Consider the following 22,327-nt stretch of genomic DNA (forward strand, 5'->3'; position numbering starts at 1 on the left):
AAATATATATATTTTTTAATTAAAGAAATTTAAGGCTCAGTGCCTATAGCTCAGTGGGTAGTGTGCCAGCCACATACACCGAGGCTAGCTGGTTCAAACCCAGCCCAGGCCTGCTAAACAACAATGACAACTGCAACAAAAAAATAGCCGGGCATTGTGGTAGGCGCCTGTAATCGCAGCTACTTGGGAAGCTGAGGCAAGAGAATCACTTAAGCCCAAGAGTTTGAGGTTGCTGTGAGCTGTGATGCCACAGTACCCTACTGAGGGAGAGACTCTGGAGTGAGAGTGAGACTCTGTCATAGTGGGTCATAGTTAGACTTTATCTCAATTAAAAAAAAAATTAAAGGACAAAATAGATATAACATAAAATTTACCCCCCTAACCATTTTTAAGTACACAATTCAGTTGGTAGTGCTAAGGGCATTCACAGTGCTAAGCAACCAGTCTATGACACTCTCTAAATCTGGCCAAATTGAAACTCTACACCTGTTAAATTTTAACCCAACATCCTTTCTCCTGGCTCCCAGCAACCCCTGGTCTACCTTCTGTCTCTGAGTTTGGCTATGCTAGATACCTCAGATAAGGGGAATCATATAGTGTTTATCTTGTGTGCCTGGTTTATTTCACCTAGCAGAACATTCTCAAGGGTCATTCATACAGTAGCATGTGTCAGAATTTCCTTCCTTTTTAAGGCTGGATAATATTTGAGTGTATGAATAGACTGTGTTTTGTTTAGTCATCTGTCAGTGGACACCTGGCTTGCTTCCGTCTTTGGCTGTTGTGCATAATGCTGCTAGGAATAGCAGTATGTAAATATGTGTATGAGATCCTGATTTTAATTTTTGGGGTATATACTCAGAAACGGAATTGCTGGGTTACTTGGTAATTCTATTTTTACCTTTTTTGATGGGCCACCATACTGTTTTCCATAACCGCTGCTCCATTTTACGTTCCCACCAACAGTGCACCAGGGTTCTAGTTTCTCCATCTCACCAACAGTTGCTATTTTCAGTTTTCACGGTAGCCACCCTCGTGAGTCTGAGGTGGCATCTCAGTGTGGTTTTGGTTTGCATTCCCCTAGTGATGGGTGAGCTCTGCGTGTGCTGCTTGGCCATTTGTGTATCTTCTCTTCTCTGGTCTATTCAAGTCCTTTGACAGTTTGCGTCAGGTTGTTTATTTCATTGTTGCTGCGTTGTGGTCCATCTTTATATGTTCTGAAGGCCGCTCCTTATCAGATCTGTGGTTTGCAAATATTTTCTCTCATGGCACAGATTACATTTGCACTCATTAATAGTGTCCTTTGTCTGATTTGTCCGTTTTTCTCTTCTGTTGCTTGTGCCTTTGGTGTCATGGGCTCATCCAGCATGTATTAAGATTGGATTATTTGAAAGCTTTTGTCCAGTATGTCAAAGGCTTGTTTCTTTAGGGTCTGTTCCTGGGGATGTATTTTCTTTATATGTCATTATGTTCTTTCAATAGAGTCAACTACTTCTCTGTCTCTGCAGACTTCCTCTTTGCAGGGAAGACCGTCACACATCAGCCCAGCATAAAGGGCTCAGAGTCCTCTCAAAGCTTCTCCAGGGCTGCGTCTTCCTTTGCATGTTCACATACTTTTGTTCCCGTTCCCCAGGATAGATGCTTCTGTTAATAGATGTCCTATTTCCCTAGAATCCTCTCCCCTGCCTCTTTTCAGGGGCTTAGATGGTTTATTGTAGTCTTCTGCTCATAATCTTTCCCATCCAGGCACCTGCTGTTCTTCAGACCCCCAACCCCACCTCCCTGCTTTCAGTTGTCCAAACTATGCCATTCTCATCAGTGCTCCAAGCTGGGGGCGGGAGGCAGAAACCAGTTTTTGTGTAGCCCCAGACCAGCCAGAACTTTGCATGAAAGTCCAACTTTTGTCCTTTCATCCTGAGGGAAGAGCTGGGAATCAGGTGGCTTGGGAAGGGGGTAGGATGAGGGCAAGCAAAACCATCATGGAATTTCCTACCCTTTCTTTTTCTTTTCTTTCTTTCTTTCTTTTTTTTTTTTTTTTTTTGAGACAAGGTTGCCTTGTTGCCTGGGCTAGAGTGAGATGGTGTCCTCATGGGTCACAACAGCCTCCATCTCCTGGGCTCAAGCCATCCTTCTGGGATAGCTAAGACTACAGACACACTCGGCTAATTTCTTAAAAAATTTTTTTTGTAGAGACAGGGTCTTGCTATGTTGCTCAGGTTGGTTTCAATCTCCCAGCCTCAAATGATCCTCCTGCCTCAACCTCCCAAAGTGCTAGGATTGCAGGCGTGAGCCCCATGGCTGGCCTTCCTGAATGTGGCTTTTTCTTGGTTGAGGGCTTGGTTGCTGCTGCTTCGTAACTGGTTGCTAGAGTTCTAACAAAGCTCTTTGGTTCGTATAAGGTTGTATGTTCTGTGTTTGTGGTGGGGGAAGTGAGGCCTGGGAACTTCCCAGTCTGCTGTCTTACTGATATCACTGTCTTTCCTGGATTTTGACCAAGATGGTTTTTTTTAGAGACAGAGTTTCACTTCGTCGCCCTCGGTAGAGTGCCGTGGTGTCATAGCCCCAGCAACCTCCAGGTGATTCTCTTGCCTTAGCCTCCTAAGTAGCTAGAACCACAGGCGCCCACCACAATGCCCAACTATTTTTTGTTGCAGTTTGGCCGGGGCCGGGTTCGAACATGCCACCCTTGGTATATGGGGCTGGTGCCCTACCCGCTGAGCCATAGGTGCTGCCATGACCAAGATGTTTTAATTACACTGTATCTTTTCTAGTGCTACTAGCTATCCCACCAAAGAGGTTGTTCTGAATTACCTAGCACAAATTACCTACTCTAGTACGTTAAATTCCTCCTTCAGAGATTAATCCCAATTGGTCATAATGGTTGGGGTTTTTTGTTTTTTTTTATTGTTGGGGATTCATTGATGGTACAATAAGCCAGGTTACACTGATTGCATTTGTTAGGTAAAGTCCCTCTTGCAATCGTGTCTTGCCCCCAAAAGGTGTGGCACACACCAAGGCCCCACCCCCCTCCCTCCTTCCCTCTCTCTGCTCTTCCTTTCCCCACCCCTCCCTCCTTCTTTCTCTCTCTGCTCTCCCCTTCCATAATGGGTTGTTTTTGTTTTAACACACTGTTGAATTTTTATTTACTAAGGTACTAGTAACATGTACACTCAATATCAGTACATCAAATATTTATGTCAGAGTGTGCAGTTGGCTTTTAATTTTCTTCTTCTCTTGGAAGAAAATTTCAGGAACAATTATGCTAAATTGTTACAACTTGCCCGTAAAACTAGCTGGGTATAGTTTTTTAATTTTTATTTGGAAATAATTATAGATTTGCAAGAAGTCATATAGATAAAGAGATAGAGAGGAACTCTGTGCTATCTCTCATCCAGTTTACCCCAGTGATTACATTTTCCACAATTATAGTATGGTATCAAAACCTAGCAACTGACATTGGTTACATGTGTGTACATAATCCTATGACATTTTGTCATGTGCGTGTACATTTACATAACCACCACTACCGTCAAGATACATAACTAGTCCATTCCCACAGAGATCTCCCTTTGTCATCATACCCACCCTTCTCTCCCACTGTCCACTAATTTGCTTCCATCTTTATAATTTGTCAATTCAAGAATACGACAAGCATATACAGCATATGACCTGTTCAGATTGGCTTTTTTTCACTTAACATACTTTATTCCTTTGTATTGCTAAGTAATAGTCTGTGGTATAGATTTACCATTGTTTAAATATGCACCAATTGTAGGATTTTTTTTTTTTTTTGTAGAGAAAGTCTCACTTTATGGCCCTCGGTAGAGTGCCGTGGCCTCACACAGCTCACAGCAACCTCCAACTCCTGGGCTTAAGCGATTCTCTTGCCTCAGCCTCCCGAGTAGCTGGGACTACAGGTGCCCGCCACAACGCCCGGCTATTTTTTGGTTACAGTTTGGCCGGGGCTGGGTTTTGAACCCGCCACCCTCGGTATATGGGGCCGGCGCCTTACCGACTGAGCCATAGGCGCCGCCCTGTAGGATTTATTTTTATTTATTTATTTTTTGCAGTTTTGACTGGGGCCGGCTTTGAACCCTCCACCTCCAGTATATAGGGCTGGCGCCCTACTCCTTGAGCCACAGGCACCGCCCCGATTATAGGATATTTTGGTTGTTCACTTGTTTTTGATTATTATAAGTAATGGTGCTATGTAGAATGATGTACATGTTTTTATGTGAACATAAGTTTTAATTTCTCTGGGAAATCTGCTTATGAAACTGTCAAACTTCCAGAGTGGCCAGAGAGACTGGAACCTTCCTGTTCCAGCAGCAGCGTATGAGAGACCTGGTTTCTCCACCTCCTCACCAGCACTTGTTAGTGTCTACTTCATATTTCAGCTGTTCCAATAGATGTGTATTATTACCTCACTTCCCTAAGGCTAGTGGTATTGGTGAACATTTTTTCACATGGAGATGAAATATCTCCATTTATTTTGCCCATTTTCTATTTAGATTTATTCTTTACTGTTGAGTTTTGAGAGTTCTTTATATAGTTTTTTATATATATGTATGTGTATGTGTGTATGTATTGTTTGGGATTCATTGAGGGTACAAAGAATTAGGTTATACTGATTGCATTTGTTAGACAAAGTCCCTCTTATAATTGAGTCCTGCCCCCCAAAGAGGTAAGCCATACACTGTGACCTCTCATTCCCCTCCCCCTCCCCTTGTCTTCATGTTAGAATTGAGTACATTGGATTCTTGTTTCTCCATTCTTGTGATGCTTTACTATGAATGTGTTCCACCTCCATCCAGGTTAATACAAAAATGTAAAGTATATGTTCTTGATAGGAGTCCTCCATCAGGTATATGTGGTTTGCAAATATTTTCTCCCAGTCTATAGCTTGTCTTTCCATCTTCTTAATAGGATCATTCACAGAACAAAAAAAATTAATTTTGATGAAGTCCAATTAATTTATTTTTTATTTTGTGAATAACTCTTCAAGCTAAGCCTGCTTTTTTGTTTTACAGGTATGCTTTTAACTACAGACTGTTTATTGAATAGCTCTAAAGTTATTGAGGTTTAACATTCTCAGATCAGTTTGGACAATTTTTTTGTGTGTGTGTCTTCCCTTTTTTCTCTCGATCCTATTTCATTTATTTTCTTGATTCCTTTTTGTTGTTGTTGTTGTTGTTGTTTTTGGAGACAGTCTCACTTTGTCGCCCTGGGTAGAGTGCCATGGCGTCATAGCTCAAACCTCAAACTCTTGGGTTCAATGGATTCTCTTGCCTCAGCCTCCCAAATAGCTGGGACTATAGGCGTCTGCCACAGTGCCAGGCTATTTTTAGAGATGAAGTCTCACTCTGGCTCAGGCTGGTCTTGAATGCATGAGCTCAGGTAATCCACCCACCTCAGCCTCCCAGAGTGCTAGGCGTGAGCCACCATGCCCAGCCCTATTTTTCCTGATTTCTTCCTTCTGCTTTCCCTGTTTATACCAGCGATCAGCCAACTTTTTCTGTAGATGACCAGATAAGACCAGGATGTAAGTATTTTTGGCTTTTCAGGTCATGCAGTCTCTTGCCAATGCTCTGCTCTGCCTCTGAGCAGGAAGGTAGCCACCACAGAATGTAAATGGATGAGCAGGGACACATTCCTTAAGGAAGCATCCATTACTGGTAAAGACAGTTCTAGGTAGGTGAATGATGAGAATTTATTTCATCTTTAATAATCATCAAACTAGATATAAAATCTAACTTGACTCTTATTTCTCATAAGCCTTTAAAAATTTATTCTGCTGGCTCGGTGCCTGTAGCACAATGGTTACGGCACCAGCCACATACACCAAGGCTTGGTGGGTTCGAATTCGACCTGGGCCAGCTAAACAACAATGACAACTACAACAAAAAATAGCCAGGAATTGTGGTGGGTGCCTGTAGTCCCAGCTACATGGGAGCCTGAGGCAAGAGAATGACTTAAGCCCAGGAGTTGGAGGTTGCTGTGAGCTATGATGCTACGGCACTCTACCCAGGGCAACATAGTGAGACTCTGTCTCAAAAAACAAACAAACAAAAAAAAAAAACAAATTTATTCTGCTATCTAATTGCTCCTACTCGACACTTAGGAGACCAGTTGCCTGTGTGTTCTTCCCTAAAAAATCATCTTTCATCTTTGGTATATTTTAGGCCTTTTTGGGTTTTTCCTGCAATTCCATCCTGATGGGCTTAGTGTGGATTTATTCACTGTATTTGGCACACCTGTTGCTTCCTGACACTAAAGAGTCCTACTGCTGAAATATCTCTATTTTTTTTCATTCTGGAATTTGTTAGATATGTTGGGGACTCTCATTCCACCATCCTTCCTCTGTCAGATTTTTCAGTTCAATAATTTTCTCTTTTGCTGTTGAATATATTAAGTTGAAAATCTGTGAGTGGTTCTCCTTTCTAAAAACTTTTTTATGGCATTATGCTTATCATTTTTAATTTCTTCTTTCATGACTGTGGTGTTAGGCAGCCACTAACTGTAGCTTCTAAGGGTCTACTCGCATTCAGGTGCTAACTGTCATGCCTGTTCAGCCCGGCTTTAGCCTTGGGAATTATATGCAGCATTGATGGAAGACCAGCCTGGGGCTTTCCAGACCCTGAAGGTGGAGTACACGCAAATCCCCAAATTTTCAGGAGGTACCATTATGGGGGACTCTGGACACTCAGCTTGGCAGGGCAGGAGGAGTGGATGGTGATCTTTGGGTCTCGTTTTCTCCATAAGTATTCCTTTGCGCATGACTTATTTTGCTCTTAGCGCTTCCCAGGGAGAACCAACACTCAATTGTCATATAGAGAGCTAAGAGAAAGGGACTGGTTTTCCCTCCAAGGTGGAAAGCAGAAGGGGTCACCAAACAGGGGTCCGAGTGCCTGCTGGCCAGGGCAGCTTACCACATTCTGGAAGAGGGTCCAGGGGCACAAAGCCCCGGACACACAGGTGGATGTAGGCAGCCGCTAGGTTGCAGGCAGGTTGGAGCTCCTGGAGGCCACAGGTCTCCTGGATGCATAGGCTGAAGAAGGGCGTAGGGTCCACCTGAAATCAGGATGACCCACAGTTACCACCCCCGCACTCTTGGGAATGGCTCGAGGAAGGGGTGTAGGCTAGAGTGGGGCAAGGGCCTACTTTTGCTCCGTGATCCCTCTGCTGAGTGGCCTCCCGCAGGGGCCCAGTCTCACACTCACCACCTGGAAACAGTCTCCCAGGCCGGAGTGGGGGTCCTGGAAGAAGGCCCGGCAGGTGGGGCTCTGCTCTGGGCATGCTTGCTGAGGCTTCTCAGTGGCCTTGCAGTCACCACTCACCTGGTGGGACAGACATGAGACTTAGGCCCCCAGGCTCCCCAGCAGAAGACATCCCCCACTGTGGCCCTAAGGAGTTCTCTGCGAGGTCAGCAGCCCACCTGCTTCTCCCAGGGCTCTGGAAAGAGCAGCATTCAAGAAACTCCAAGGCAGGAACCCACGTGGGATGCTTCTCAGGTCCACAGACAGTCCCCACTGACACTTCCCTCTCTAGGGCACACTCAGCCTGCTCTCCTGAGTGCCACCCCTAACCACAGAGCCCCGGGGGTACAGGGGCTGGAAGGGCAGGACTCACCTGCCAGGCCTGGCTGAGTTCCTCCAGGCTGCCAGCCCTGGAGCCGTCAGGCAGCGTCAGCTCATTGCCTGCTTCATTGTCATTGGTGCCCAGAAGACCTGCGGATACACCTGTGGGGCAGGGCCCAGGCTGTGAGGGCCCTGCTCTTCCCCCTACTGGCCCAGCCCTTGGCCAAAGGGACCCCATGTGTGTGCATGAGGCACATGGAGAAACTGCAGAATCCCTTGTCTTCGCCCAGTAGAGAGAGAGGACAGAGACAGAGTCAGAATGCCCTGGCTTTACGGCTGTGAGTCATGGGAACAGGGGATTCATTGTAGCTGTCAGGCCACTTAGAATCATAGACAGTAGCCATGAGGACTAGCTGAGACCCAGAACTTACACATTACAATGCTAGAAACAAGGGCAGTGGCCACTCTGCAGTCACAGTGTTATCACTCCTGGATCAGGTGCTGTCCCAGAGCAGGGAGAGAGGCCTTGGGGGTTCTCCCCAGTTCTGAAGCATTTAACCTGTTCTCTTGCCCGCATTGGTTATGAGGTCCCCAAGAGCCCCTTGGCCTCCTGCCCTCAGCCCTGAAAGCTGGTTGCAGTCTACCCCAAAGAGGTTGTTCTGGGCCCCAGACCCACCGTGGTGCCAGAGGCCCAGGGTCAGGCTGCAGAGGCCGGCTTGAATGTGACAGGAGAGCACGACCCCATCCTCACTGACCAGCTCGATCCTGGGGCTGCCATTCCTCATCTTGGCAGGAGGCAGCCTGAGGTCTGGGCAGCTGTCCCCAGGCAGGGAGGAGTTGTACAACCTGTATGTCTATGGGCCAGGCAGGGGCTAAGCAGGATGGCTAGCCCACGTCAGGGAAGCAGGCTGGATGACTGGTCTGGTGGACACAGGTCTCAAAGGGAAGACCTACCCCCTTCCCCATCCCCAGCTCTCACGCCCCTCCTGCTCACCTTTAGGCTGGGGTAGAGGACCAGGGTCATGCTACCCAGCTCTGCAGACAGGACCACGAGTCCTGAGCCCATCCGTCTCAACACCAGTGAGAACGTGTTATGAGAAAAGTCCTTGGCCAGCAGGAAGATGCCACACTGGGCACTGAGGCCCCACACCTGACCGTCGAAGGTCACCACGTGCTGGGCCCCAGCCACCACGGCGTGGTCTGGGAAGAAGAGGCCCAAAGGCAGGGTAAGTGGGCCTCACTGGGTGGGACCTGATGCCCGCCCCAACCAAGGATATGGGGCCTATCCCAGCAGCCAGGGTCCCAGAGAGCAATCCTGGCTTCACGACAACTTGAACTCCAGGGGCTCCCCCAAAATGAGGGGCTATAGCCAATTCAGCAATAGAAGGGAATGACATACTGAGGCCTGATTCACCATAGGTGAATCTTGAAAACGCTGTGCTATGTGAAGGAGTCTGCCACAAAAGGTTACATGCTTCTGTTTATGTGGAATGTCTGGCACAGGCAAACCCATAGGCAGGAAGTTGGTGGGCACAGGAGGGGTGGGAGCTGCAGGGTTTCTTTCTGGGTTGATGAAAATGTCCTAGCATTGATTGTGGTGATGGTGGCATACCACTATGATTATACTAGAACCCACCAAATTGTATACTTTTTTTTGAGACAGGGTCTCACATTGTTGCACTCTGTAGAGTGCTGTCAAGTCACAGCTCACAGCAACCTCAAACTCTTGGGCTCAAGCGATTCTCTCGCCTCAGCCTCCCAAGTAGCTGGACTATAGGCGCCTGCCACAATGCCTGGCTATTTTTGTTGTTGTTGTAGTTGTCATTGTTGTTTGGCACACTCAGGGCGGGTTCGAATCTGCCAGTCCCAGTGTATGTGGCTGGAGCCCTAGCTGCTCAGCTATAGGCACTGAGCCCAAATTGTATACTTTAAATGTATGAATTATATCTCAACAAAGGTGTTAGGGTTAAAAAGAGAAATGCTTTTTAAAAAGTATAAGGCCAAAAACAAAACAAAACTAAAGTGTAAGGCCAAAGACTCCATCAGATATAAGACAAATGCCCCACGGACCTGGCCCTGCCCTCTTCAGGGTGGGCAAAACGTATCCCAAGAAGGGCACTTTTGGCTAATCCAGCCAGCTCTGTAGCTTGGGGGTACATGGGGCAAGGATGCAACATCTGGGTACATGTGCACATCCAGGCAACTGGAGGCCTCATGAGGGAGGTCCTAATTGTCCCATCAGCAGCTGTCCGATAGGCCCAAGGCCACATACCCTGGGAACTTAAAGACCAGGACTTTTCTATATTGACCTGCTGCCCAGTCACACAGATGCACCCCTGACTCCAGGGAGGCTCCTCGGCAAGGGTCCCATTCAGGTAAACCACGCCTCCCCCATGGACCCGAGATCTCCCCTGTAGGCAGGGCGTGGGCTCAAACAGCGCATGCTCGTCACCCACGGGAGCAAGCCTCGTTGCTACCCACATCTCACAGTGGAGGAAACAGGCCCAGAGAGGTGTCCAGGATGAAAATACCCCCAGGGACTCGGGGCACCCAGAGCATTGTCCAATCCCAGCACAGCCCTTCACTTCAGGCCCTGTGTGGCGAGTCTGGACTCAAGCAGTGGCCTTCTGGCTGCAACTGGAGGTCTGCCTCCTACTGCTCCAAGAGGGCCATGGGGAGGAAGCTGGCACCCTTCTACTCGGCCCCAGGCTCAGGTCTTACGACATTCTGGACAAAAGAGCAGCATCCAAACCCTGAGCCCTAGTCCCGAGGACCTGGGAAGTCCAATAATCTCTGGGCCTTGCACTTGTGATGCCAGGAGCCTATCTGAGCTTCCTGCACCACCAGGGACCTGGCCCCTCTCCTGCCCCTGCATGATCCTGCTGCTGTGTCTCCCAGGGCAGGGGGCTTCCGGGGAAGAGGGCAGTGCAGGCCTGGGCAGGACTCACACTCCAGGGGGCTGCCCAGCAGGCGGTGTCTGAGCCTGTAGTACTGGGCCAGCACGTTGGCCCCAGATAGCTCCCAGAGTGGCCGCAGCAGCCTATCCTCCACCAGGTAGCTGGTCACCTGGGCCACACCCAGGGGCTTGTCCCCCGCAGGCAGCAGCGGCAACATCACCACCATGGAGCAGTTCCTGGAGGGACATGGGGGACAAGTCGCTGTGCCCATGTGAACCTCATTCCCTTAGCTACAGAATGGCGATCACCAGGGCTGAGGCAGAACCACTAGAGCGTGGCAGTGATGCAGGGAGCACCAGAGCCCCTCGGAGGGAGGGAGGGACTGTCTGTGGGGAAATGCCCAGTGGATGAGGCTGAGGGTAGAAACACCGAGGCCATAGTGTCTGAGCTCACATGTGTCCTGCCCCTGGGCCTTGGGTCAGTGTGGGGTCAGGGCTGTGTACAGGGCACGCAGAGCTGAGCAGGCAGAAATAGGAGCTCAGAGCCCAAGGGAACATAGGGCTAGAAGTTCTTGGAAATCTCCACAGCTTGCTGGAGGACTCTGGAACTCTCTCAGGTTGTAGAAGGGGAGGTCAGGCTGACCTGCAGGGTCTGAATGAGCAGTGAGGCCCCAGCTCCCATCAGGGGCGCAGTGGGCAGAGGAATGCTTCCCTCCCTGTCAATGGGTGGAGGCGGCACAGGGGGCCTCATCTGCCTTCTAGGAAGCCCAGACCTGCAGCTCAGGGCAGGAGGCAGGGAGCCCCACCCCCACCCCCGCTGCTGGAGTACCCTTTACAGCACCCCCACCCCACTGTGTCCGGCTCCCACTCACCAGGTGCGACCTGCCATTTGCACACAGCCCTGTCTGGGAGATCATCCTGCCTGAGGCCAAACCCCACCTTGTTTGTGGCTCTTCCTTTACTGGTTTACATTCCGGCTACAAGGATGGAAGAGCCATGCCTGCCCCAGGGCAGGATTGTACAGGGTGCCTTTTACCTGTGAGGTGGGTATGTGACCTCTTTTACAGTTTCCTCACTCTTTTATGGGTGGGGAAACTGAGGCACAGGGAGCCAATGGGGCAGAGCTATATTCAAACCAAGATTCAGGGCCAACCTTTCCCCAACCCTAGATGCTCCTTGTGGCCACCACCTGTGGGGAGAGGACCAGCACCTCCTCCCTCTGGCAACTCCCAAATTGCCCTGCAGCCCAGGACTCCACACGTTCACTGCTTACCCAGTTCAATCAGGGGTCTCTTGGCTTCTCATCAACACCCAAGATAGGATAATCACTAGCCCCCAAGCTGAGCCCTGGAACCTGTGACCTTACATGGTCAAAGAGGCATTGCAGATGTGGTCAAGTTAAGGATCTTGTGGTGGGGGCACTGTAATCCATAGGGGCCCACAGGAGGGAGGTGAAGTAATCAGTAACCTCCCCAACTCACCGCCCCTCCCTCTCACATGTTCTGCTCTTCACTGGCTTCTGTATGAACCCCCCGTGCTGGCCAGGTCCTTCCCTGGAACTCTCTTCCCACAATACCCACATGGCCAATGGCCTCATCCAAACTCCGCCTCCGTGTGAAGCCAGCCCTGGCTGCACTGCTGCACACGCCCCGCGGCCCACTCATCCTGCCTGACTTTCTTTCTGCAGCATTTGCCACTTAACATGTAGATCAGGGGTCAGTAGAACTATGGTCAAGGGGCCACACCCAGAGATCTGTCTTGTACAGAGAGAGCACCTATAAAGTGCCTTTGGAGTGAAGAATGAGCCTCAGTTTCCTCATCTGTAAAGTGGGGGTTGAAAATGCCTACATGGCAGGGTTGTCGCAGGAGTAAGACATTGAGGTATGAGAGTATTCGGCACTGTACTTGGCTTGTGGCAGGACCACAGGACGTGTCAGTCCCAAATCCCAAGTTACCTGGCTGAGAAGTGGTATAGGCCCAGCAAGGGTTTGCAGAGCCTCCTTAGTGCGCGTGACAATGTGGCTTCCACCCACGACAGCATCTGATGGGCAGCCTGAAAAGAGGGGGGCAATCAGAGCTGGCAGGGTCCCTGGCCTCATTTTCCATCTGTGTCCCATCCCTGTCCCCACTCACCAGCTCCACGACACCCCTCATGGCTCCCAGGGCTGCCCCGATTGGCCTCCCAGGCAGCCAGACCTGCAGCCGCTGCATGGCCTCCTGGGCCCGCTCCTGCCATACCATGTCCAGGGGCTGCAGTGTCACCTCCAAGTAGGCATCCTTCAGCGTGGCCAGGGGCCCTGCAATGGGCAGCCACTGCCTGCGGTGAGGCCTGCAGGCTCCTGGCTGCAGGTGAGAAATCCAGCCCCACCCAGACATCCCAGGCCGCTAGGAAGTAGGGCTTGTTCCCAGGAGTAAGGTGGCGGGGAGAGAGGAAGAGGAACAGGGCAGAGGGCATTAGACACTGAGATGGGAGCTAACGGTGGGCCTGATTCCTGTCCGTGGGAGGCCTCCACACAAGGGTGGCCCTTCGCGGGTGACTAGAACCTGGATTTCAGAACGGTTCTTAACCACTCCTGGGGTTGGGAAGGGGTTTGCGCTGAACACGCACGTGCCTTCATTTGGGAGCCTAGAATCTTGGTACATGCCAAGAAGCTGCCTATATGACCAGCTCCAGTAAAAACCGTGGAGCCCTCCTGGGTCTCTAATGGGCTCCCAGGTGGACAAAGGGCAGACACAGACAAGGGCGGTGTCTGGGAGGCCAAGCGCAGCTTGCAATGTCCTTTTCTGGTAGGGTCACATGGGAGGCACTTGATACCTCCAGCACTGAATTGTGACAACAACACCGCCCTGCATGTCTGCCCTTTGTCAAGTCTGCTCTGTGTCCTTTCTCTGCACTAAATCACAACTGTGCACAGAGTCCTGTGAGGCTGCCTGGGGTGGCCGTGGAGACTCTAGCACAGACAGCAGAGACACAAGCATGGGAAGAAGAGAGACAACACAAGCCCAGCCCGGCACAGGGGGGCCTGCCTAGTGCTGGGCGGGTATCAGCCCGGGGGGCCCTGCCTTGTGGAGAGGCCAGAGCCTCCCAGTCCGACCAGGAGGGTGGTCGGAGCAGTAGCTGTTTACTAACCAGGACCTGAAACAATGACATGGCTACACTGTGCTCAGCACAGAGTCCTATGGCAGCAAGTCTCGAAGAAACAAGGCTGTATGCACAAGAGAAATCACAACAGATAGCACCCTTTGTGGCTCCATAAGAAATGAGGCAGTGGCTCCATAAGAAATAAGGTAGAATCTAAACAAAGTTGGGCTGCAGGCCCCAGAAATGAGGCTGCCTTTCCAGTTGTATGGTGTGTGCCAAGGGTCTGGATGTGGGGGCCTGGGTCAGGTGGGGTTTGGGTGCAGGACTGTGCCCTCTCCCCCACACTCACGTTCCAGCTCGTTCCGTAGCTGCTCCAGCCCCTGCTGCAAGCTGCTCCAGGTAGAGTGGCAGGTGGTGGGTCAGCACCTGCAGGGCCTGGCTTTGGCCCCACAGGGTGGCCACCACCCTGCTGCTTGCCCACATGGTCCCCAGACACGCCTGGGACAGCTGGAGGAGGAGGCCTGCCACGCTGTCCAGGGTGTCTGCTGGCTGCACCTGGGCAGGGAACCGAGGCAGGATCAGCGTGAGTCTTGGACACAGAACATTCCAGACCCTCATGCCTGGGTAAGCAAGGGCACAGGCCCCACCAGACAGATCTCCATGAAGAGACTTCCACCCCCCCTCCTCCCGTTCCCCAACACGGTCTACCCACCAGCTGCCGGAACCTTTTCACATAGGCGTCCAAGCCTAGAATCTTCTCCTCCAGCTGGGCTTGTACCTGGGACCCAATTGCTGCAATCCTGGACTGTAGGGACAGAGGAATTGGTTGGGAGCTCCCTCAGGTCTCCATAGGAATGAATTGCCTAGAAGGTGCTCAGTGTCAGCAACAGGGCCTAGGTGGGTGTGGGCCACACCATGGGGCTGTCTCTTCTGTTTTTTTCTGTGCTCTGAGGGACCCAAAGGGCTCAGGACTCTTGGCACTGTGGCTTCCCCTGTTTCCAGCTGTCTCACCTCCACGTGGCCCAGCAGGATCCCCTGACAGCCATGTGCGGCCAGGAGGAGGCTCTGGTTGGCAGCTTGCAGGGTCAGGCGTCCCAGAGACTGGACAGGCTGTCTACCATCCTGAAACAGGGCCTCCACCTCGGCTGTCTGCCTGTGGGTACATGCCCGCACCATCACACTCTCTTCTCCAATCCCTGGGGATGGGAAGAGACCTGCTGTCACACACGCCCCTTCTCCCTCTGCCCCCCCACCCACTCCTTTTCCACTCCACAGCCTGCTGTAGCTCCTCATTGCCCCCAGGAAAAGCCTCAAGGCCCTAAATCAATCTTCTGAGCCATCTGAAAACCCCAACGCCAGACCTTCCTCTGGCCAGCCAACCTTACCTGGCCCAGCCTCAATTGACAAGGCTCAGTCAGGCGGAGATGGCAAGAGTCCCAGCAGGGTTTACTCTGATTTCTGAGCTCCCAACACCCAGCCCCTGTTCTTTCTCAGGCCAAGTTGAGCCCTGCCCCAGCTAGTGGAGCTAAGACCTGGCTACCACTCACCCTCCTCGTGGGCCACAGAGGCCTGAAGACAGCTTGGGCCCTGAGACACAGACAGCCTCACTTTCTCATCCCTGTTGTCCATGCTTCCCTCCAGCTGGACCAGGCTCCGAGAAGCTGAGGTGGAGACGCGGCCTAGCAGGCCGACCCGCTGAGCCTTGGGGCTGCGCAGCTGGGAGGGGGAGGGCAGAGGCCTGAGTGGGCACCCCCACCCCAACTACAGGGCTGAGTCCCTACCTAGCACAGAAAGTACTTGCAAAAACACCCAGTTAGGAGCCCACCAGCCCGGCAGCACCTGCCATGAGAGTGGCCCCAGCCCAGATAGATACTGTGATCTAACTGGTCTGGGGGAGTCCCGGACATGGGCACTTTTAACATTCCCATGCCCAGATGTCTCTACCTGCAGCTCAGCTTTTCTAAGTCTGCATGAGAACCACTGCAAAGGACTTAGTGAGGTCATGGGTAAGCTGGCATAAAGACCGTGGCACCACCCAGTTTATCCGAATGCTTGCAGGCACCTAGCCTTAAAGGAGGGGTACACAAGGACAGGCGAGTCTTGACTGGGGTGGGAGTAAAGTCAGGAAAGGCCACGGAGACCCTGTAGGTAAGAGACCAAGGAGTATTCCAGAAGCAGTGGTGCGAAGGGGAGCCCTCTGTGGCCCAGACCAAGCTGCCCTATATTCTAAATTTTTTTTTTTTTTTTTGAGACAGAGTCTCACTTTGTTGCCCTTGGTAGAGTGCCATGGCGTCATAGCTCACAGCAATCTCAGACTTTTGGGCTTAAGCAATTCTCTTACCTCAGCCTTCCAAGTAGCTGGGACTACAGGTGCCCACCCTAACACCTGGCTATTTTTTTGTTGGCAGTTGTCATTGTTATTTAGCTGGCCCAGGCTGGGTTTTAACCCACCAGCCTCAGTGTATATGGCTGGCGCCATAACCACTGTGCTATAGGCCCCATATTCTAGACACTACAACTGACAGGGCTGTGCAATCTTGAATAAGTGTGCCACCCTCTCTGGGCCTCAGCTTCAAAATCTGTAAAATGATATAGAACAGTGGTTCTCTAAATTCAGCTGAAATCAGAATTACTATATATGTATGAGATGAGTTGAATTGTGTTCCTCAAATAGATATGTTGAAGTTCTAACTCCTTGTACCTGTGATCATGGCCTTAATTTTTTTGCAGATATCATCAAGTTAAAACAAGATCATACTGGGTTAAGGTAGGTTATAAATCCAATGAATGCTGTCCCTATAGAAGGACTTGCAAAGACACAGATGCACATGTGCTTGGAAGGATGAAGGCCAGTAAAGACGGAGGCAAGGACTGGAATGATGTTGCCACAGCCAAAGGTTGCCAACAGCCAGCAGAAGCTACACGTAGCAGGGAAGGATTCTTCCCTATAACTTTCAGAGGAAGCACGACCTTACAGATTACTTGACTTTGGACTTCTGGCCTCTTGAACTGTTAGATAATAAATTTCTATGTTAAGTCTCCCAGTTGATTATTTGTTAAGAACAATCCCAGGAATCTAATGCAGGGTCCTAAATATGCAGGGTCCCTCCCCAGAGATTTCCAAGCTGGTGTGTGTGTGTGCGCAGGTGAAGCCCAGGAATCCTTATGAGATTTAACAGTGTAGGAGGTGATCCTGCTTGGAGGGTGGGGGCAAAGGGTGTTCTGCAGACCATGCATAGAGTCTGCCCATGATGGGCTTCCAGCGTCTGGGCTCAGCCCTACTAGCTATCACTGCCAGCCAGAGCCCTGCCCTCCATGCAACTTGGGAGAGTGCCTGACCACCTTGAATCTGTCCTTCCTCTGCACTGGGGCCATGGGGGTTGGTGTGAGGGCCAAGAAGGCTGAGAAAGGCTCTGTCCACTTCACAGATCCAAGAATGGGGCAAGACAGAAGTGCTGAGACCAGCTGTCCCGAAGCACTTGAAGGACTGACCGCATGCTAAATATCCCACATGGGCCTGATCACGTGGCCCTCACTCTCAGGCCTCCTATTCCAACGAGGGAGGCCCTGGGCACTGGGCTTACAGATCCTGGGGGCCTGACTGGCAAATGGGGAAGTGGCAGTCATTCCCAGAAAATAAAGACCTAGGAAAGAAAAGCTCATTTGAAATGGCCATGGCTGCTGGTCTGAGTGAACTTCCAACCCAGAAACATCATTGTTGTTCAGCTCTGAATGCCACAAGGAAGGACATGCCCATCTCGTGAGCAGCTGCTATGTGCAGATGCTGTATAAACATTGTCTGTGCTCCTCTGAACACTGCAAAGGAGGAAGGATTTGTTTCCATTTGCCAGAAGGGAAGATTGAGACTCAGAGAAGGAAAGTCATAAGGTCAAGGTCACCCAGCCAGGGAGACACAGGGCAGGTGATGGTAGCATGGATCCAGCACCTGCTACATGCCTCGGCTGTGCAGGCAGAGGGGAATGATGCCCAGACCAGAAGGGAAGATTGAGGCTCAGAGAGGGAAAGTCACAAGGTCAAAGTCACCCAGCCAGGGAGACCCAGGGCAGGTGGATGGCAGCATGGATCCAGCACCTACTACATGCCTCGGCTGTGCAGGCAGAGGGGAGGGATGCCCAGACCCCCACAGACCAAATACAAGATCCCCTCATATAGCCAAGGAAATGGAGACTTAGAGAGATTCCTTAAGATCGCTTGGCCAGGTGGGGACAGCACAGGGATTTGGAGCCAACTCTTCCCCTTCTTACTTCTTTGAGCTACCAGGAGTGGGGACAGAAGGCTTGGCCACCAACAGCTGAAAATAATAGCAAGTACTTACATAGTGGCTGTTTTCCATCAGGCACTGCACTAAGTGACCTACACATACTAACATACATAATCCTTGCAATATTAATCCCGCAGGAGGTGGGGCAGGTTATTATTATTATCCATTTTACAGGGAAGGAAACAGAATCCAAGAGGCAAGGTAGTTTGTCAGCTAGAAAGAGGCTGGGCAAGGACTCACACTGAGTAGTCCAGCTGCCTGTCGGTTACAGGAAGGGCTGGATGGCAGGTAGGTGCTGAGGCCAGGCCTAGGGGTCACCATACCGCCCCCATCCAGAGCAGAACTCTGGCCCCCATCAGGGTGCCGACCTGCAGTTCAAGGATGGCCAGTAGATGGCAAGGCTGCCCAGGCAGTGGGGGCCTGCTGGCCAGGGAAGATGTAGAGGGACAACATCGTGCTTATCCCGGCATCTTCCCCTGGGGTGGTCAGCCTTGTCCTAGCCACCCACCTCCAGCTCCCCGGAGAAGTCAGTTGAATGGGGCCTGCTGTGGTTTCGAAGGGTCAGGCTGAGGTGTAGGCCGTGGTCCGGGTTGGGGGCGAGGCCCAGCTGGCAGCAGGACTGCAGTAGGAGCCCTCCCTGGCCCAGAGTGTGCTCCCCGGACAGCAAGAGGGCCTGGACAAGAGGGTCTGAGTGTCAAAGGTCAGAGAGGAGCAGGGGCAGCCCCCTCCCCACCATCCTTCACACCAGACTGACAGTAACCCCAGCCCATAGCTTCTAGCCCAGGGGTCCTCAAACTTTTAAAACAGGGGGCCAGTTCACTGTCCCTCAGACGGTTGGAGGGCTGGACTATAGTTTAAAAATAAAAACTAGGAACAAATTCCTATGCATACTGCACATATCTTATTTTCAAGTAAAAAAAAAAACAAAACGGGAACAAATACAATCACACTGCCTCGTGTGGCCCGCTGGCCGTAGTTTGAGGACCCCTGCTCTATCCCCTCCTCCACTAGGCAGCAGACTGACCTCTAAGAAGTACAAGTCAGCCAGTACATGTACTCCCTGCCCAGAGCCTTCTGCTTTCCCACTGCACTTAGAAGAGAAGCCAGTGACCTTGGTGTGGCCTATGGACTATGTTGCCTTCCTAACCTCACCTTGCTTCCTCTGTAAGGACCACCCTGTGTCCCTCAAACACCCTGAGCATGGTCCTGCCACAGGGCCTTTGCACTGGCTGCTCCCGCTGCAGGGCCCACATGCTCAGCAATGCGGCCCCTGGCACTGCCCGGCACCCTCCACCTGCTTCATGCCTGCACAGAGTTCTCCACGCACTGACACAGACCACATAGCCCTTGTTTGTTAACCTGCAACCCAGGAGGTAGCACCTGGTGTATCCCTTTTACTATCCAGGTCCCCACACCTGGGGCAGGACCTTGTGTATGTAAAACACACAGTGTTTTCTAAATGAAGAGATGAAGAGATAAAGGTTGGTAAGCTGGCTTGTGGGCCCTTTCTGGCTCATGCACGTACAGTTTTACTGAAGTACGGCCATATAAGCTCACTTGCATGTGGTCTATAGCCATGCCCACAAGGCAGTGGCAGAGTCTGTAGTTGTACAGTGTATGGTCCATAAAACCTAAAATATTAATATTTACTATCTGCTCCCTCACAGAATAGTTTGTGAACCCTGGGAGAAAGGAAGGGTGGATGGACGGACGGACGGATGGATGGGTGGGTGGATGTGAACCAGCCAACTGATTCACAAACCCGGGAGGAAAAGGGATCCCACCCCTGCACCTGAAACAACGGTCACAGCAACTCTCACTTACGTGGGGGTACTGCACCCAGCACTCCCGTGTCCCATCTCTTGACTCTCACATGCACCCCACACCCTGGCATCTGCTGCTCTTTCCATTCTTCAGATGACACACCTGAAGCTTAGCAGGGAGACGTGCCTCATCCAGTCACCCAGCCAGCCAGTGTCCGAGCACCATGCTGGCACCCAGCTGCCTCGCTCACACCCCTGTACTCTGCAGGTGCCATCCTCCCCCACCCCATCACCGTGGGTGCCTGGTTCTCCAGCTGTCCCTTTCCCAAAGCAGACTCACCCTGGGCAGGCCACAGAGCCCCAGCTGGAGGGCGTGGTATAGCCAGTGTGTGTAGTCTGTCTGCACCTTCCCCCGAAAGCTCTGCTTGGCACAGGAGGCCACAAGGACGTGCTCCAGCGTGGCCTCCACAAGGATCTTGTCTGTCTGGGAGGGCTGATGCCTCTGGAATGACAGGGCACAGTGAGCCTGGGGCTTATCACATAAGCGAGGCCCACAGCCAGCTGCAGGCTGAGACTTTCCCCTAGATAAGAGCAGGTGCCAGAAATCCCACCACTGGTACGTCAGCAACTAGCACAGCCCCTTACACTTTGGGGCAGGATTTCTGTTGAGAACACTTAGGGGACCCAAGACGCAGGAATAAGCTTTTAGGGCCAGATGTCTCCATGTCTCCATGTCTCCATGGCCTGGGTCCTACCCTGGGCTCTGCAGCGCAGTACACAACCCCATTGGAGGTCTGGATAGACCCAGCCCCTGATGCCTCTGGGAACTTGAGCTCCTGACCTGCCCCAGCCCCTCCTGAGAGCTCACCAGCGTCACTGTCTCCTTCCTCTGTTCACAGCATCTCGTGCTGGGTACCTTGCTTCCCTTATCTCCCACAGCCCTTGCTACATGCTAGTCAGGAGAGGATTCCTGTGCCCATTTTACAGATGCAGAAACCAAGGCTCACAGTAGAGAAATGAGTGGCCCAGGATTCCACAGCATGGCTAGCCCTCGAACCCAGAAGCTCGGGGCCCTAGAGCTGGGTACTTTCTGCAGTAGGTGGGGCCTCCTTGGGGTTCCCTGCCCAGGACATAGGTCCCCAGGCCTCACCTCAAAGGTCAGGTTCTGTTGTATATGGTGTTGGTCCCAGGACACATCCAGCCACTCGCTAAACATGGTCGGAGTCTGTGTTAAGGCCCCACAGGCCTGGAGGCTGCCCAGGTCCCAGGTGTCCTGGAGCTGATAGGAAAGAGAGTGGGATAGGTGACCAAGGGGACCACAGAGTGGCCTTGAGCATGGGAGGGCTCTGTACTTGGCTCCTCAGGCCAGCCAGTGTGTACCTGCCCTGGGGAGGCAGCCAGGCAGCTGTCCCAGATGGTGCTGTGCAGAGAGGACCTGTCAGCCCAGGTGAGCTGCAGGGTCACTGGTTGTCCCCTGTTCCAGGCAAGCTGCACCTGTGTGGAGATGGGGCAGAGAGTGGGGGGAGAGGGGAGGCTAATGCCCCCATTAGCCTCTGTGGGAAAGCAAGAGGATGGGGAGGATGCAGACGCCGGTGCCCCTGCCCACCCACAGAGGAATTGGGCAGTGTGGGAAGAGACTACCCAACCCTCTCAGAGCCATGCCCAGACTGGAAACCAGAAGCATCTAGATGAAAAGGCTCTTCCTTGACACCCACACTCAGCATATTTAAAGGCAGCATGGACTTGAGAGCCTCACCAGGCCTCTGGCCAGATGGTCTGCCCCTGTCCTGCCCAACCCCCACCCCCATGTCACCTGATCTCATCTCCCATCACCTGGCCCCACAGCTGGGCCTTTGCACGTGCTGTTCCTCCAGCTCCCATGGCCTGGCTCCTTCTCATCCCTGGGTCCAGTGGACAAGGCTCCTCCCCTGTCTGGTGCTCACTGACCACCCATCACCCCACCACTGTCTGATGAATCTCAGTCAGGGCATCCTCTTGCAGCATGGTGCTTATCACAACCTCTGATTTTTTTATTCATTCATTTGGAGTTTGGAGAGGGTCTTTTGCCTGGCACACAGTGGCGCATTGCCCTCTGTCTCAGGGATGAAAATAGCTGAGGCTCAGAGGGGTAATGAGAGCTGCCCATCCAGATGGGGTGTCCAGCTGCCTTGTTCAGCCCCCCAAATTGCCAACTAAACAAGTGATTGCACAAACAATGAATGAGAAATCTTATAAACTGCCTCTCCCCCATTAAAACGTAAGCTCTACAGATTCAGGAATGACGCCTGCTGCAAACACTGTCTGGCATACAGTAGGTGCTTAATAAGGTATTGATGAAGTACTCCCAAGGTCCCCAAGGCCTTAGGAACCTGTGATTCTGGAAAAGTCCTCATTGCTGATGGACAGAGTTTCTTTTCCCTGCCAGAGGTTCTCAACCCCATGGGCTGTCATGCCACTCCCTACCCCACTCTCCACCAGGAGCACCTCAGACGCTCCCCACTCACCTGCCGGCTTTGCCTGCTGCTTCCACTCTCAGCAAGGCCCCTGACCTCGGCATGCCCCCAAGAGAGGTTGAAGGGGTGAGTCAGGGCCAGGTGGGCAGCCAGCTCACCCTTCCCCAGCTGCAGAGAGGAGGAGACCACCACCTGGGGAAGGGGACAGCCTGAGCCAGGACCCTGTCCAGAGTCCCCCCCCCCACCACGCCCGCACAGACAGCCTTCTCCATCAGGG

General features: G+C 51.9%; 1 protein-coding gene across 1 annotated transcript in view; it reads right to left on the reverse strand.

Annotated features, from left to right (window-relative positions):
* Positions 1 to 22,327, reverse strand: part of LOC128562067 (uncharacterized) — a 152,631-nt gene that overhangs the window by 3,186 nt on the left and 127,118 nt on the right. The window contains 18 exon segments of the mRNA XM_053556665.1: positions 6,927 to 7,068; positions 7,218 to 7,334; positions 7,627 to 7,736; positions 8,251 to 8,428; positions 8,569 to 8,774; positions 10,523 to 10,707; positions 12,426 to 12,523; positions 12,604 to 12,767; positions 13,896 to 13,941; positions 13,943 to 14,107; positions 14,265 to 14,357; positions 14,564 to 14,748; positions 15,100 to 15,268; positions 18,343 to 18,507; positions 19,938 to 20,099; positions 20,748 to 20,876; positions 20,978 to 21,091; positions 22,102 to 22,242. Coding sequence (XP_053412640.1) covers positions 6,927 to 7,068; positions 7,218 to 7,334; positions 7,627 to 7,736; positions 8,251 to 8,428; positions 8,569 to 8,774; positions 10,523 to 10,707; positions 12,426 to 12,523; positions 12,604 to 12,767; positions 13,896 to 13,941; positions 13,943 to 14,107; positions 14,265 to 14,357; positions 14,564 to 14,748; positions 15,100 to 15,268; positions 18,343 to 18,507; positions 19,938 to 20,099; positions 20,748 to 20,876; positions 20,978 to 21,091; positions 22,102 to 22,242 — 2,569 coding nt within the window.

This window comes from Nycticebus coucang, chromosome 12 (assembly GCF_027406575.1).
Source record: "Nycticebus coucang isolate mNycCou1 chromosome 12, mNycCou1.pri, whole genome shotgun sequence".
NCBI lineage: Eukaryota > Metazoa > Chordata > Mammalia > Primates > Lorisidae > Nycticebus > Nycticebus coucang.